Source organism: Pogona vitticeps, chromosome 5 (assembly GCF_051106095.1).
Source record: "Pogona vitticeps strain Pit_001003342236 chromosome 5, PviZW2.1, whole genome shotgun sequence".
NCBI classification, from domain to species: Eukaryota; Metazoa; Chordata; class Lepidosauria; order Squamata; family Agamidae; genus Pogona; species Pogona vitticeps.
Genome location: NC_135787.1, coordinates 161,925,204 through 161,941,396, shown reverse-complemented (window position 1 = coordinate 161,941,396; position 16,193 = coordinate 161,925,204). Strand labels below are relative to the sequence as shown.

General features: G+C 39.9%; 1 protein-coding gene across 4 annotated transcripts; it reads left to right on the top strand.

Annotated features, from left to right (window-relative positions):
* Window positions 1-377: 377 nt before the first annotated feature.
* On the top strand, window positions 378-15,262 carry WBP2NL (WBP2 N-terminal like). Of its 4 annotated transcripts, none has more exons than XM_020787853.3 (8): window positions 378-554; window positions 5,656-5,764; window positions 8,298-8,433; window positions 10,488-10,580; window positions 10,884-11,096; window positions 11,457-11,570; window positions 12,431-12,495; window positions 13,155-15,262. In XM_020787853.3, the coding sequence occupies exons 1-8, from the start codon at window positions 496-498 to the stop codon at window positions 13,200-13,202; spliced, it is 837 nt and encodes a 278-aa protein (XP_020643512.3). In that variant the 5' UTR covers window positions 378-495; the 3' UTR covers window positions 13,203-15,262. The 4 variants fall into 4 exon arrangements, with proteins under 4 accessions (XP_020643512.3, XP_072856275.2, XP_020643510.3 ...); XM_073000174.2 differs by having other exon boundaries at window positions 383-554; window positions 12,434-12,495; window positions 13,155-15,187; XM_020787851.3 differs by having other exon boundaries at window positions 385-554; window positions 11,436-11,570; window positions 13,155-15,187.
* The last annotated feature ends 931 nt before the right edge of the window (window positions 15,263-16,193 follow it).

Here is a 16,193-nt window from a genome sequence, read left to right as displayed (position 1 = left end):
GACCCTTCTTCTGCCCATCACTGCTGCGGTGCCGCCTTCTGCCTCACCAACCCCAACGGGCACCAGCTACGGAGACCTCCGGAGCAGCCGGTTCTCGGTCGATCCAGCAGCCTCTTCCGATACTCTGAAGCACTGCCGACGAGAGAGAGAAAAAAGATGCTTTGTGATTGGAAAGAAGCATTTGCTCCGATCGCTTTTTTTCAGACGACAGGAAACTAATTGCCATCTTTAAAAGTAACCCGTACACAGTACAGTATTGACATACGGTCTGAAAAGTTTCACACAAAAGCTGCCGAAGCCTGACAGACAAGACAGACGGACGAACGGACGCCCTCCCTCCATCTGCGGCCCTCCGCCCGGCCGCCCGCCCACGCACAGCTTCCCGCTCCGGGCCCTGCGGAGGGGCGGCCCGTACGCTCTGAGGTCACGACGGCGCCGTATTAGGCGGAGGACGGAAAAGGAGGGCCGGCCCGGTGGGTGCCATTGGCCGGGAACATGGCGGTGAACAGGAACCACTCGCAGGGTGGAGGGGTTATCCCGCCCAACGGGGAAAGGTAACCGGAGCGAGGCTGGGCTGGGCTTGGAAGTGGGGGCCGGCGGGTGGGCGGCGGTTCTTCCGCCTCGTTTGTCCTCCTCCTCTCCGTCGTCGCGGGGGCTGTTCTGCTTCTCCCGTGCGCCAGAGAGCGGGCACGTTCGCCACCTGGGAGCTGCCTTCCCCACAAAGTCCCCCCCCCCCTGGACACGGCGCCCACTTCGTCCCTAGGAGACCTGCCCTTCCCCCCCCCCTCAGGCTTGGCGGAGTGATTGTGAGGCCAAGCCCGCCTGCAATGCTCCGTGTCACGCAGAGCCCCCCCCCCGTCGCCGCCACGCCTGCGGTGCCGTTTCTCCGGGGTTTTACTGACTGCTGCTTAATATCCGGGGGGGTGGTGGATGGGGGAGTGTATGTTTGTTGGGATGTTGTCGCGACGGGCTCCGTCTTCTCAGCAGTGCTGCTAAAATGGGCCCAAGCTTAAACTCATGGAGGGCCCTCAGATTCTCGTCTGTTTCCTCATAAACAAAAGAAATATGAAATTGCTGCCTTCCCGGAATGCAGGCTACATTTATTTATGCGTTTTCTTCGTCAGGCCTCGTGACCCTAATCCGTGTTCTCTTTCTATCATGTGTTGCCCACAACGAGACGTGGATACTGAGATTAAGGCCCGGATAAATTACTTTGTTTCTTAATACCCTTTTAGCAGGGTAGTCACTTTACTAGAGACATGGCTGTGGTGACACGTATCCCAAAGGAACATTGGGAGTAGACTTTTCCTGGAGGATTGGTTTGTTAAACGCCTACTCCCACCAAGATCTACCCGTGTCACTCGTGCGAGCCAGGAGGTGAGGCTGAGGAGCCTAACAGGGAGGGAGGGCGGGAAGGAAAAGACAAGAAATCGGGCCTTCTCGGCGGTGGCTCCTCGCCTCTGGAGCAACCTACCTCCTGAGATTCGCAGGTCTCCCTCGCTGGGTATCTTTAAGAAGCAATTAAAGACATGGATGTTTCAGCAGGCCTTTCCATCACATAACTCCTGACCCTCTTCTTTCTTCCCTTTCTGTTTTTGCTTTGTGTATCGTGTAACGTCATGTAGTGCTTTTATCACTTAGAACTGCCTATTTTCATTTTTATTGTATCATTTTATGATTGTTAGCCGCCTAGAGTGGTCCTCACCCGACCAGATAGGCGGGATATTAAATAAATAAATAAATAAATAAATAAATAAATAAATAAATAAATAAATAAATAAATAAATAAATAAATAAATAAATAAATAAATAAATGTGTTGCAAGGAAAGACAATGTTCTCTAGAGACACTTTCAAAGACTAGCAAGTTCCGCGTTAGTTTTTGTGGCGGTCAGCCCACATTAATCAGTTGCAACTGATTAAGGAGGTACTGTAGTCTTCCTATTAATAACTGGTCAGAATCGTATTGTTGTGTGGATAAGGTCTGTGCAAATTGCTGTGGCTTGTTGATAAGGTGCCTGGGCACATATTGGTTACCGAGTCTGGCCCATGTCTAGGCACGTGACTGAGGCACATCCTGGGATTTTGTCAATTAGCCACAGTTAGACATAAGGTAGCTAATTACAGAAACTATGTGAACACTACTAGACTTCTAGCTGTTATTTATTTTCTTTTACCTTTATGGCCTGTCTTCTTTCCAGTGCCCTCAAGGGGGTACATATGGCACTCTTCTTCCCCACTGCATTCTCACAACAATTCTTTGAGAGTGACTGGTCCAAGGTCAGCTAGTAAATCTTCACAGTTAGTAGACATCCAAAGTTGGAAAAAAAGTTCAGCATCCAGCTCAATATTTATGCACATGGAGCTCCAGTTGTGGAATCTGTCATGGTGACATGGACTGGGCCATACAAATCAGTCACACAACCACACACAGCCCACACCTTGTCAGATTACCATGGCAACTTTTACTGTTGGACAGGATACCAACCAAAGAGTTTGTCATTTTGTTAACTCTTTTTTTTTTAATTTTTTTTTTATTAACTATAACAAAAAAAAATCATATACATAAAACATATACGCTTACAACACAATAACAGTGTTCCCCACCACCATATACGGGACCTCTTGCCATATTCTTCTTTTTTTTCTTCTTCTTCTTCTTCTTCTTCTCATTCTTCTTCTTCTATTGTCCTCCTCTCCAGAACTGCATAGATTCTTGATTTGGAGCTCTCCCTTTTCCCCTTATTAACACATATTCCAAAAATTTACCCCATATTACATAAAAATTATTCTTTTTCAACTCTCCTTTCTTCATCTTTAAATTACAAGTTAATTTATCATTTAATGCTATATTCCATATTTCTTTATACCATTCTTCAATTTGTAATTCAGTCTTTAATTTCCACTGTCTAGCAATAATCAATCTAGCTGCTGTTATTAGACTAGTTATCAATTCTTTAATCATTTTGTCATATTCCACATTCTCATATATTGATAACAAAGCAATCTCAGCCTTACATTCTATATCTTTTCCACAGATACAACTTAATTCTTTAAAAATTTGTCTCCAAAAACTTTGTACCTTTTCACATTCCCACCACATATGAAAGTATGTACCAACTTCTTTCTCACATTTCCAACAGACATTCGGATGACTGGTGTTGATTTTGTTTAATTTTACCGGTGTTAAATACCATCTTAAACTAAGTTTAAAAAAATTTTCCTTTATTCTTACTGACATCAGTCTTAAAATCCTCATTTTCCATTTTGTTAACTCTTTTAAAGGGTTGAATGGTACGTGTCATTCTTTGCAGTCTTTCTGAGTCATAGACCTGCAGGATTCTGCCAGTGGAGGAAAATTAGATTATTTTGAAGTGAGCAAAGCTCTTGTAAACTAGAACAGTTCTGTCATTTCAACTTAATGTTTAATATTTCCATTCTATTGGGGACTATTTTACTGTTGCTAGTAGTTCTTTTAGTGTTCTGCCTTTATTACTGTTGTTATGTACCATCAAGTTGGAACCTATTTCTATGGCCCTAATAGGGCTTTCAAGGTAGCTGATGTATTTAAGGGGTGGTTTTACCAGTTCCACACCTCCAGTGAGCTTCCATGGCTGAGCAGGGATTCAAACCCAGGCTTCCAGAGTCCTATTCTGTCACTCTGTCCACTACACTGCACTGGGTATCTTCTACCTTTGTTACATTAGTACTCTCAAGTCAACGGTAACACCAGACAATAATAGGACAGAATGTAATGTCTTGTTGACAGAATGGAATCTTCTTGGTTTAGGAAACACACACATTTATTCGTCTTCATGGGAAGAAAGCCAAAAGAGTTAGTCACATGATTTCTAGTTGATCAGTGGAATGGCTAAATTAACAGGCATTGGACTGTTCTTTCATAACATGTTCATGAACAATAATATTAAAAGCTTTCATCAGTAAAAGTTTATGAGCAAGAAGTAATTTAAGTGTATTCTAATGAGAACGGTAAGAATTTCCTACAAGAAGAATCAATTAAATAACTGATCATAAACTACTCTGGCCATAAGAAGATAGTGGCATATTTTTGTAAGGTTAAAAAAGGCATATTCTGCTAACACTACTCAAATACAGTGGTGCCCCGCATAGCGACGATAATCTGTTCTGGAAAAAGTAGACATGGTCTAGAGGGGCGGGGTAAAAATCAAATAAATAAATAAATTAAAATATCCGGATTCGTCGCTATGCGAAAAGAAAAAGCCCATAGGAATGCATTAAACCCTGTTTAATGCATTTCTCCTGGAAGGACAGATGCTGAAGCTGAGGCTCCAGTACTTTGGCCATCTCATGAGAAGAGAGGACTCCCTGGAAAAGACCTTGATGTTGGGAAAGTGTGAAGGCAAGAGGAGAAGGGGACAACCGAGGATGAGATGGCTGGACAGTGTCACTGAAGCAACCAAAATGAATCTGACCCAACTCCGGGAGGCAGTGGAAGACAGGAGGGCCTGGCGTGCTCTAGTCCATGGGTCACGAAGAGTCGGACACGACTAAACGAAATGAAACGAATGGGCTTAAAACTCACCGTTCTGCGAAAATCCTCCATACAGCCGCCATTTTCGCTGCCCGGTATGCGAGGAAACGGCGCAAAAACACTGCGGGCGGCCATTTTTTCTGGTAGCCATTTTAGAACCACCGATCAGCTGTCTTTAAAACATCGCTGTGTGGAAATCGGTAAGCGAAACAGCTTACCGATCATCGCATAGCGATATTTTACCATTAAAGACATCGTTATGCGATCGCAAAAACGATCACAAAAAATCTGTCACTATGCAGATTCGTCATTAAACGAGGCGCTTGTTAAGCGAGGCACCACTGTAACAGTGTGTGCATCCTCCTTATTCCTTGATATACCTGTTATCTAATAGGATGCAAAATGAGAGACAGGTATGAGCAGTTTTGCCTGCAGATCAGCCTTATTAGCTTGTAGATTAACTATGCTCTTTTTTTTTAGCTGAACGGGCTAGATAGTTGATATTGTGCTCATTTATTACCTGATCTTATGCATGGTTACTCAGAAGTGCATTTGCTGTGTTCTAAAAACCTGACTCTCAAAGAATATACCAGTAGGATTGGTGGAGGGTCAGAAATGGTTTCAGTTTTCTGCACATAGTGATGGAGAATTCCCACTAAGTAAAATTTATAACAACATTTGGCACACATATGTTCCTTTGTATGCTCTTGATGCATATATATTCCTTTATGTGTGGAGTGCCTGGATGATTTTTTTTCCCCAGTAAGAACTACAGCCAAAATTTATACTAATGATTAAAAACTGTTTTGTAAACACAGGTATTCAGTGATTTGAGATGCTTTCGTTCATACTTTCCTGTTGGAAAGAAAGTGAAATACTTCCGGAATATGTTAGCCATGGAGCCATTATCCAGGGGCTCTAGCTTAATGTCCAAAAATTAATGTGTCAGCTAAATTGTGCTTTCTTTTCTGAACTATCTATAGAACTGAAGCTGGGAAAATTATGTTTTAAACCACAACTCCTGGAATATCACATTGCTGGTGTTGTCTGAGAGTTACAGAAGATAACTCTTTTCATAGCTCTGAGAATGTACCATGAAGTTAGCTAAACACGCTAACATATCGTTTTTCTCCTTCTTTGAAGTATTCTCAAGCATTGTAAAGATGTGGAGTTGACCTTCTCTGATGTGACTGGTAAGCCAGAGATCTTCAAAGGCACCAAGAAAGGAATGGTATTCCTCACTCCTTACAGGGTAAGTCTTGGGTAAAGGGCTATTTGCATGAACAGTGACATTCCAGATGCCTTTGCAAAAATTGTATTTGCTTAATTAAGAACACGAGTCAGTTACAGTCTCTCTTTCTCTGTCTCTCTTGCTCATACATATACATACACTAAATAAGGCCATCTTTTATAATCTTTTTTGTAGCTACAGCTAATTTGAAATCCTTCAGCATTTTTCCCCTTCTGGTAATATAGATGAAATCATGATATAAGGAGGATGTTCTTTGTTCTCTTTTCTTAATATTCAGAATCGCTGCCACTAGTTCCTTGAGGCCTTCTAGGCTAATCACCACTTGTTTTTGGTGATGGCTTATGATATGGGAAAGTGTTTCATGTGGTAGAAAATAGAAACTGGTTCTGTTGGTTGTTTTCCATTGCTGATTTCCTTTGCAAGATGGTACTTTTGTATTTGTATTTGAAGGCGTTGCTTACTAGATGCCCTTGGAATTTTCCTGATGGTCCTTGCTACTTGATAAATACCAAAGAATGGGATGTTTTAAATGTTTGAGAACTGCTCTGTAGGATTCCATGTTTTCTCTGCAGGTTAGAGCACACAGTGGTCCTGTTGTTTAGCATAAATGAAATTGTAACTTTTGGTGTCTGGTAAACAAAGCTTCTTCACTGTATGTACATGCATGCATCCCTGACAGTGGTGGCAACAACAGTTTTTTTTGCCTAGGAGGAGCAGACCAAAAGTTACTACAGTGGTGTCTTGACCTACGAAATTAATCCATTCCGAAAGATGGTCGTAACTTGAAATGGTCGTAAGTCGAAGCACATTTTCCATAGGAATGCATTGAAATGCAATTAATCCATTCCGGCCGAAGGAAAAAATCACCAAAAAAACCCTGCAATACCTATCAAAAACGCGATTAATCCATTCCGGCTGAAGGGAAAAGAAAAAAGAAAAGCAAGCAAACTGTGCAAGACCCATCAGATATGCAAAAAAGGAAACCAGAAAGTAAGCAAATCATGCAAGACTCATCGGAAATGCAAAAAAAGCAAAGCAGAAAGCAAGCAAACCGTGCAAGACCCATTGGAAATAGGGAAAAGAAAACCCGAAAAGCAAATAACCCCCCCAAGACCCATCGGAAATGGGGGGACCCAAAAAGCAAACAACCCCCCGAGACCCATTGGAAATGGGGAAAAAACACCAAAAAACAAACCCCCAAGACTCATCACAGCATAGAAACATAATCCCACCACCCAATCCAAAACCACCCACCCAGAACAGTTTTTAAAAAACCAAAACCAGCACCTTAACTTACCAGGCAGTCCGAAGCCTCCTCCGATCGCACTCATTCTAACCGTTGGGGCGAAAGAGCTACAAAGAAGCAGCCTCTTCGCCTACCAACGGTTAGCAATTTGAATTTCCCACCTTTTCCCCCTGCCTTTTTTTGGTTGCAACTTGGAGCTCCCGCCGCAAGTCGAAGCAAAATTTTGCAGCCGGAGCTGGTCGTAACTGGAAATGGTCGTATGTTAGGACGTTCATAAGTCAAGGCACTAATGTGTGCACAAGTCTGTATGGGAGGAGACACCTTTTTTGAGCTACTTGGGGAAGGTTTTTGCCCTGAAGGGTAACATATAGAGACCTTACATTTGTACCTGATCACCTTTTCTGTACCATTATTGACCACAAGTTTAACCACTGCCACTGGGTCATCCAGTTCAGGCTGCCCTCTGACCTGTCAGGTGAAAATTGAGGAACCATTTTCATATATTCTCTGCAGGATTGTCTTTCCAAAATGCTTTGAAACTGCAGCTGGAACAAATTGCAACAGCCTGCTTCTTAATTGGTATAGTGTAAGAAAAGAATGTGGCAGATATTTCTTACCTGTGAAAGTTCTTGCATGAACCCCTCTCCTTCACCATCTTGCTCCTGTTCACTTGTAAGCTTTGTGTATGAGCAAGAACCCAGATTTTCCAGGTTACACACAAGCAGGGTCTTCTCTTCTTCAGACTCATTGTTACTTGTATGAGCAAAGAGACAAATGAGGGAGCCACGCTAGGTGTTCCTATCTAAGCATGTTCACTAACCCAGAGACTATAGTCCATTTGATAGGGCTATAGTTACTAAGCAATTATAACTCATAGAGCTAGTGACTATAAAGCACTGTAAGTGCTGGATGTGGCATATCTTTTTCATTTCATTAGTCCTACTCTGTCATTGAGACTGTCAGGTACAGACCAAGAAACAGAAGCTGTGAGTATCGGGAGTATACCAAAGAGAAAACTTGGTAGGATGCTTCTAAGCTCTGTGTTACAGACAGATAGAGGAATTATGGAAATATTTGATCACAGTATGAATGTTATGATTCTTGATTGTTTAATACTGAGAATTGGCTTTTTTGACCTTTAAGTATAATTAACTTGTACTAAATTATTTAATTTCTAATTTTATATTTTAAGTGTTGTCATTGATTTACTCCCTATGTTAGCTGATGTGGAGTGTACATAGAAGAGAGAAAGTGTGTCTATAAGTCTGATAACTCAGTATCTTCCAGGTCATATTTGTGTCAAAGGGCAATGACCCAATGATGTCCTTCATGATGCCATTCCATCTGATGAAAGGATGCTCCATTGAACAGCCAGTATTTTCTGCCAATTATATCAAGGGAGTGATAGAAGCAGAACCAGGAGGTATGCATTTCCATTTGTAAATCTAATTAAATTTGTTAGGTTGCTGAAATTAAAAATCATGTGTAATATCTGTTTGAAGTGTTCTGTTTTGCATTTCCATTTCTCTAATCAGTATATATCCACAGGACATCTGTGGTAGTGTTGTGACATAATTCTGGTGTAAGTATCATGTGCCAGTTATGCATACTATCCTTCACCCTGCAAGAATTACCTTTTAACAACTTATGAAAGTGTGTTAGTCTTCAGAATGCTTTTCTTTGAGTTTACTTTAGAGTAAACAAAGAGGATTTCACCCTGGTTGTCATTATTCTTGTCCCTCTCTTTGGGAAGAGAAAAACCAGGATTTCAGAGTTTTCCAGGAAACACTTACTTTAGCTTGGAATTATTATTTGCAAAGCCATATTAGCTTCCGGTTGGCTGTAAGAAAGTTAAGTTCTTAATTTATATTCTGGTTACATTCTAGGCACTGAGTAAGTGTGTGATCATACAGGCATTTAGCCTACTGTTTGATCTGTTGTGGGTTGGTTCACACCTTTTTTGTGATGACCACACAACATAATTACTGGAATGAACCAGCCCATCCCCAGAGCATTCTTACCCATACTTTTCTGGGCCCCAGATTATTTTTGGGCTCTATTAGGACAGCATAGAATTTTTTTAAAAGAACAAAAGAAACCTCCTCCCAGAAGTGGGAGGAAACGGGGGAGTGAGGTGTTAGGTCAAAAAGTCTGACATCTGAGCAACTTCCTCAGAGCCCTGCAGAGCTTTATAGACCTCTAGAAAAAACCAGAACCCTGTGTTTACACAGCTGACATCCCTGAAAAAGGGTTAACTCCAGTGTGAACTTAGATAACCATTTCCAATTATATCAGTGTTCAAGGTAAATGTATTTTCATTGTTGTCTCTTTTTCTTTTTCTTTGCTATTCCATCTTGGTAATCCTCTCTTTAAATTAATTGTTTTAAATTGAAACTGTAGTTGTAATTTTTATGATTTTATATATTTTTATACTGTTTTGTTTTATTTTGTAAGCCGCCCCGAGTAGACATGGTCTAGAGGGGCGGGGTAAAAATCAAATAAATAAATAAATAAATAAATAAATAAATAAATAGATAGATAGATAGATAGATAGATAGATAGATAGATAGATAGATAGATAGATAGATAGATAGATAGATAGATAGATAGATAGATAGATAGATAGATAGATAGAATGATGCCAGGCAACATCAGCTGTCTATTTCTACGAGCTTTTTTGATCTATATTGATGCTGTGTTCCATAAGCATAATGTGAAATCCAAAATATTGAAAACATAACTTTTTGAGAAGTTATATGTATGCACATTTCAGTTACACAGACATCAACCTTACAGCTGTGAAAAATTGTAGACATAAATGCTTAAAAATATATGAAAACTAATCTTAAATTAGAGGAAAATATTTAAGTCAGATTTCAATCCAAACTAAAGGGGCTTAAATAGCACAATAAAAGCAGAGAATACTGTACATCATTAAAAAATAAAAAGCATTATAGCTTTGAGCAGTCTTTAGCCTCTGAATGTTTCTTTAAACTCTGTTAGGGCAGCCCAGGCTGCATCAAATGGCATATTGGATCTTGACCCAACGTCTAGCAACCCTGTTTAGCTTGATCCACCCCACTCCAATTGGCACATTCCTAAATCAATGAAAACAGTTTGTTGGGCTACTCATCTCATTTTATCACATGAAACTTTTCACTTCTTGATTTCTTTACGTACTACTTAAAATAAGAAGAAATTGCTTCGTGACTGTGAAAAAAATCCAGATTATATAAAAGTCACTTTGGTTTGTGGAAGAATATATGTAATGGACTAGAGAGATTATATTTCAATCTTCTGGTAGTTTACTGAAATTGTTCTACATCTTACTTTCTTAAGTATGTATTGACATATCAAAATACAAAGATTTTCATTTGCCAAAAATGTGTGGGTTTTAATTAATTCTAATAATTTTGCCTTGACAGTCTTTTGGGAAACCCCCATCATTAAAATTTGAACATGTTTGCTTTTCCTTAGGTGGCTGGGAAGGGCAGGCTTCATTTAAGATGAGCTTCTTCAGTGGAGGTGCCATAGAATTTGGGCAAATGATGTTCAAACTTGCTAGTAATGGTAAGAATCCCCCCTCGCTTACCCTAGACTCCATACTAAGTATTCTATGCCTGCTTCCTCGTTTAGATACTGTAATTGACAGCTATATTGTCAGCTGGCCCTTCAGTTGTGCTTTAACCCTAGTATGCAATTATGAATGCTGCCTTCATCCACCCCAATGTGCTCCTGCCTCTGCCTAAACACCAGTAACATGTCAGGGATAGAGTCAGTTTTGCTTACGTTTGGTTTACTTTTAATTAAGTAGTAATTTGTTGTTTAGGACTTCATGTGCAGAGTGTTGCTTACTACATACATTTTGTTTAGCTTCCAGGGGAATACCTGCTCAGAGCTTTGGTTATGGATATACACCTGTTCCTGGTGGTTATGCCCCTCAACCTTTTCCTGGAGGATATGCACCTGCACCAGGGGGCTATGCTCCACCACCATATGCTGGACCATATGCCTATGTGCCTGTACAGATGAACGGATATGGACCTGCTCCACAACCTATGGGATATCCATATATGCCTCCACAAGGTAAAATATCTTGACAGTCTTAATCAAATAGTGTTGTTCAAGATGATACTATAGTGGTGCCTCGCTTAACGGGCGCCCCGTTTAACGACGAATCCGCATAGCGATGAAGATTTTGCGATCACAAAAGCAATCGCATTGCGATGGTTTAGATAGGAAAAAATCGCTTTGCGATGATCGGTAACCTGCTTCGCTTACCGATTATCGCATAGCGATGATTTTCCAACAGCTGATCGGCGGTTCCAAAATGGCCGCCGGGTAAAAAAAAAACCTTGGTGAACTGTTCCATGCCTTCTAGGCTGTGTGCTTGGATCCATAATGAGATCACTCTTGATACTGTAGGCATGTACCCTCCACATCCAGGAATGTACCCACCACCTCCTCCATATCCTGGCCCTCCTACTGCTGCAGGACCATCAGCTCCAGCTGAGGCAGGACCTTCTACTCCTAGAACCTGGACAGAGCCAGGTGTGCCAGGTAAGATTTCAAGATGATTTTTATCTAAAAATAAGAACAATTGCATCAGGTTCTTAAGAAATCAATTTCTAGGTTTTAAGTTCTCTGAGGAAACATGGAGTTCTGAGCTTTTGTGATGCAGAGTAACTGTCTTCTGATGTAGAAGATATCCTACTGTTTGGACCATGCTGTCTTAAAATTCATTCATTCATTCTTTTTTTTTTTTTTGCCTTACCTTTCCCCCAATAAAGGGACATAAGGCATCTTGGGAATGTGATCCTTAGATGTTTTCTAGCAATCTTAATAAAAAGTTGAAAATAATTTATAAAAGCAGAATAATATATTACATCTTCTAGAACTACTCTGAAGTGATTGTCCAAATGTAGTCAGATGATTTCTTTAGATATTTTTTCATAAAGGAGAATGATCCTGTTCTAATATCTAGCTATTATGAAACTGTGTGGAATTTCTGAGGGATGTGAAATGACATCTGTGAAAGTTAGTCCAAAGTTTCAAAAGCTTTAGATCCCAAATAAAGCCTAGGTAGCTACCTAAGCCCAAAGAAAGTGTTTTGACTACAAACTATATACTGTATGTAGTTCCCCTCTTTTTCTCGGCCTCAGTCATATGACAGGAATCTCTTTTCTCTTTCCTTGCTTCTCGCCAAATCAGCTATACTTAAAAATCAACCTGTTACTAAGTACATAGTCACATCCTACTTTCTAGTTGAGAATACAGACTCTGCATTTTTAATCCAGTGAATGATGTCAAATAAGTATTTGCAGATATAAAGGTGTATGTTCTGTTTTTGTATGTATTATAAAAAGAAAAAGTATTGACTGATTTTTCTCCTGTGCTGATTTTATTCTTGTGCAACAAAGCAGCAGAGGCAACTTCCAGTGCATATTATAACCCAGCCAATCCTCATAATGTCTACATGCCTATGGTAAGGAATTTGTATAGAACTGATTGATGGTGGGGTGGGTGGGGACAGCACAAAGGAAGGGGGTTCAGAAGTAGAATTAGCATTCAGATGAACGTAAGTTGTACGCATTTGTTAAATTACAACATGCAGTTTGTTACAGGACAGCAAGTGCACCTGGTATCTTTGTAACTATAGAAAGCAATAGTTATGCTAAAAGTGAGTTGGAATGTATTGAATTATAGAAGGAAATGGGCTGCACTGAAAACCATTGCCCCTCTTAAGACTTAAATGTTCCCTACCTGGCAGTCTGAATGTATTTGGCCCCTCATTTGCTTTTGTTATTAGAATGGGGCAGTTGAAGATCCCTTCCACTGCAGCAGTGTACAGTTGAGTGCTTGGTCTTACAGTATATTTCTGTTGTGAGCAGTATTGGAATTGTGTGAAGGATACTTTGTGGTTTGATGAACCTCATTTATACTGTATGTCTAATCTTGGAACATGATGGATCACAAATGATGTTGGGTTAGCATGTCTTTAATGCAATTTTCAGTTTTGTTAGCTTATATCTTAATAGTGAGTGGTTGTGATGAAAATAAGGAAAGCTTAGCCATAGTATGTAAAAAGGGGAGATTTCATGTAAAAATGAATGTGCCAATTTAAACTATCTCCTTTTATTTTAGAATCGTCCATCTCCTTCTGCACCACTTGAGGAGAAGAAGAACAACTAACAGGATCGCATTAGCTACCTTCCCATGTTTCTTATCCTTGAAAACTTTGTCATTGCCATCACCTCTGGGTTCTCAGTTTCTAGGTCATCCCATGTGAATAATATTGGGTGACATCTAACACCTGCTGTTCTTACAGTTCTAGTATGGCAATACAAGAGCAGTGACAGCAATGCTTTCCTGACTGCTTGCTTTCTCTCCTGAGAACTGCCATGATTGTTTTAGCCAGAGTTTGAAAGGAGTTGTGAATTCACATATGTAGGAGTGAAATAATGAAGCTTTTTATATGAAACAAAATACTCTCATAAAATAAGACAGACACTATCTACTGGGAGTATTTAGCTTTCATGCATCTCCGCATGCCTGTGGGTATCGTGTTACAATTTTCACTCTATGCAGTTTAATGCATGAGAGGGAATTCTATTAATATGCAGGGTTTGTGCCTCTTTCCTAAGTTTCAGGGAGAACTCTCTAATGATGACTTGAAAAGGATGTCCCGGGGGTTTAAGAGTGGGGTGGGTAGAAAGAACTAGAAGATTAAAGAGTTGCTTTATTTTGAAATAATTGTCACCATATCTCCACCTTCTACGGTATAAAAACCACATATGGCTCTATGGCAAAGATTTTCTTGTAACTTATTTAACTTCTTGCAAAAAGGATACAAAGTGGAAATACAGAGGGATATGTGCAAGTGTGAAATTGTATGTTACACATTTTCTGCTTCATTGGGTTTTTTGTTTTCTTAGATCAGTATTTGTAAGATACGGGGCATATAATAATGGGTGTTGAATTATTTCTCCATTCTGTTCATGATGCAAATGAGAAATCTTGGAAGGATCGATTATTTTGAACTGGGACCAAAGAAAGTGATTAATGAAACTAACAGCCTGCAAAAACAAGGAGCAAAATAAAATGTAGCTAAGCAAATACTGTAATGTAGAAAATGCAGAAATAAGAGCAAGCAATAGGCTTCAACTGTTCAGGGAAAAAGATCAAAGCAGAATGTATTGATCTCCTGGAAATCAGCCCCATCTGCGCCGAACATTCCTTAGTACCTAGTAGCAGCCAGTATAGTAGAAAAATTTGATAGCAGAGTATGTTTTCTATTATAGCAAATGGAAATGATTTTAACAGTTAACTTGGCAAAGTCCTCAGATGGCTAGGATGTAGCTCCATCTGCAGAGGCCTAATGCAGTTAGAAAGGGCTAGCTACATCTGAGGGATGGATGTGATTGGGAGATTTGCTGGTGTACAAAAAGTTGTGATGTGGTAGAATTTTTGCAGCTGAACAGTATGGGAGGAGACTGATTACATTTGAACAAGAAAGGTCAAAAGGATATTTTACCAGTCAGAAACCTAGAGGCAATTAGCATTTGAATATTGTTTTCTTTCTTAACCAGTTCCTCATTCAGCAGTGACTTCTCACATGCTTTTTTTCCTTATATTTTTTCTACAATGGACTTTTACTCCACTCATGTAAATTAACAATAGTTTACCTAAGTCCTAGTCTTTTGGGGATTCCACACCCCTGCCCTCCTGGATGCTTTGATTGTATTAAACAAGAAAAAAACACAAGACATATAGTGATATGTCTTGGTAGATCCTTTTCTATTTTCCCTCAAAGAACTGAGCATATTACTCAGTATAGCAAAAGCTTTTCTAATAAATCCTTATAAATTGAATCCAAGAGGCTTAACAACTTTCTGTACCTTGATTTTAGCTGTTTGTGATATTTTTGTAAAGCACTTTAATACAGAAATATTGAAATATTTTGTGTTTGTAGTGGTGTATTAATAACTTGGTGACTTTGGGGAGATATGGAAAAAATACACAAAATAGCCTAAAATTTGTTTGGTAACTTCATGCCAGAACTAATATGCAAAACATGCAATTCCTTGCACAGGACAGAAATATCTTAGGGGGACAAATTCAAGAAGTACCTTTAACAGAATTATGAGGGGATACATATTCATTTTTATCTTTTTTTTTTTTTTAAAAAAGTTCTGTCCTGAAGTACAACTAAGTCTTATGGAGAAAATAAACAGCCTTGATACTTCTCTCAATTTCTGTGACTTATGAATTGCTAGGTTGCTTATTTAACTAAATTGTCTCAACATGGAAAATGTGTGTTGTTTGCTCCAAAATTGGCAGAGATGCATTCAAAGTAGTTTTTCAATGATCATATGACATAAAGGTTATGCAAAACAGCCTATCCTTTTTTCCCTTCCATTCCAGACTTTTCTCCCCTGTTGCTGGGGGCTGCTACTTTTTTCTAACTGCAACAATTTAAATGGTGTTTCACCTAAGTGATAATTTGTTTTGTTCTATAAAAGGATTGGGATGTGTTTGGCTTTGGGTGGTTTTCTGGTGACATAGTAAGTTACTCAAGATGTTTTGGGACAGTGGGAACACCCCCATTCCTGGTAATCTTTTTCCCCAGTCACCCCAAAGTATTATTTTTAAAAAACAAACTATGAAGTCTAGCGCTAGATCACCTTATCACTGCATTGCTACATTATTTTAGTACTAGATTACCTTTAGATGGGAGAAGGAGTAAAAACTGATAAAATCAAAAGAACTGACAATCTCCTGGAGACTATGGTGGTTCCATAGTACAGGTGTATGTGTCTATGTGTATGGGAAAACTGTTCCTTTTTCCCTACTGCTGTGCAACCCTTTAAACAGTACCAGCAGTGTGATATACTGCTAGAGATGGGCACAAACCTTGGTTCGGAGGTTCATGCTGATTTAAATGCATGGCATCACAGGTGGTGCATGTTCTATAGCTCTGTCTCTCTAGCTAGATCCCCCATTCAGCAACTGGTGCACATCCTTCTCCTCCTCTTCAATTGTTTGACCAGTCTCCAGCGGGAGCACGCACTTCCCTGCCCTACCTCCTTGGCTCATTGTCCACTCAGATAAGGAGCAGGACAGGCAAACCTGTACTCCTGCCAGGAACTGGTCAAACAGCTGGAGAGGAGGAGGGAGTAGCGC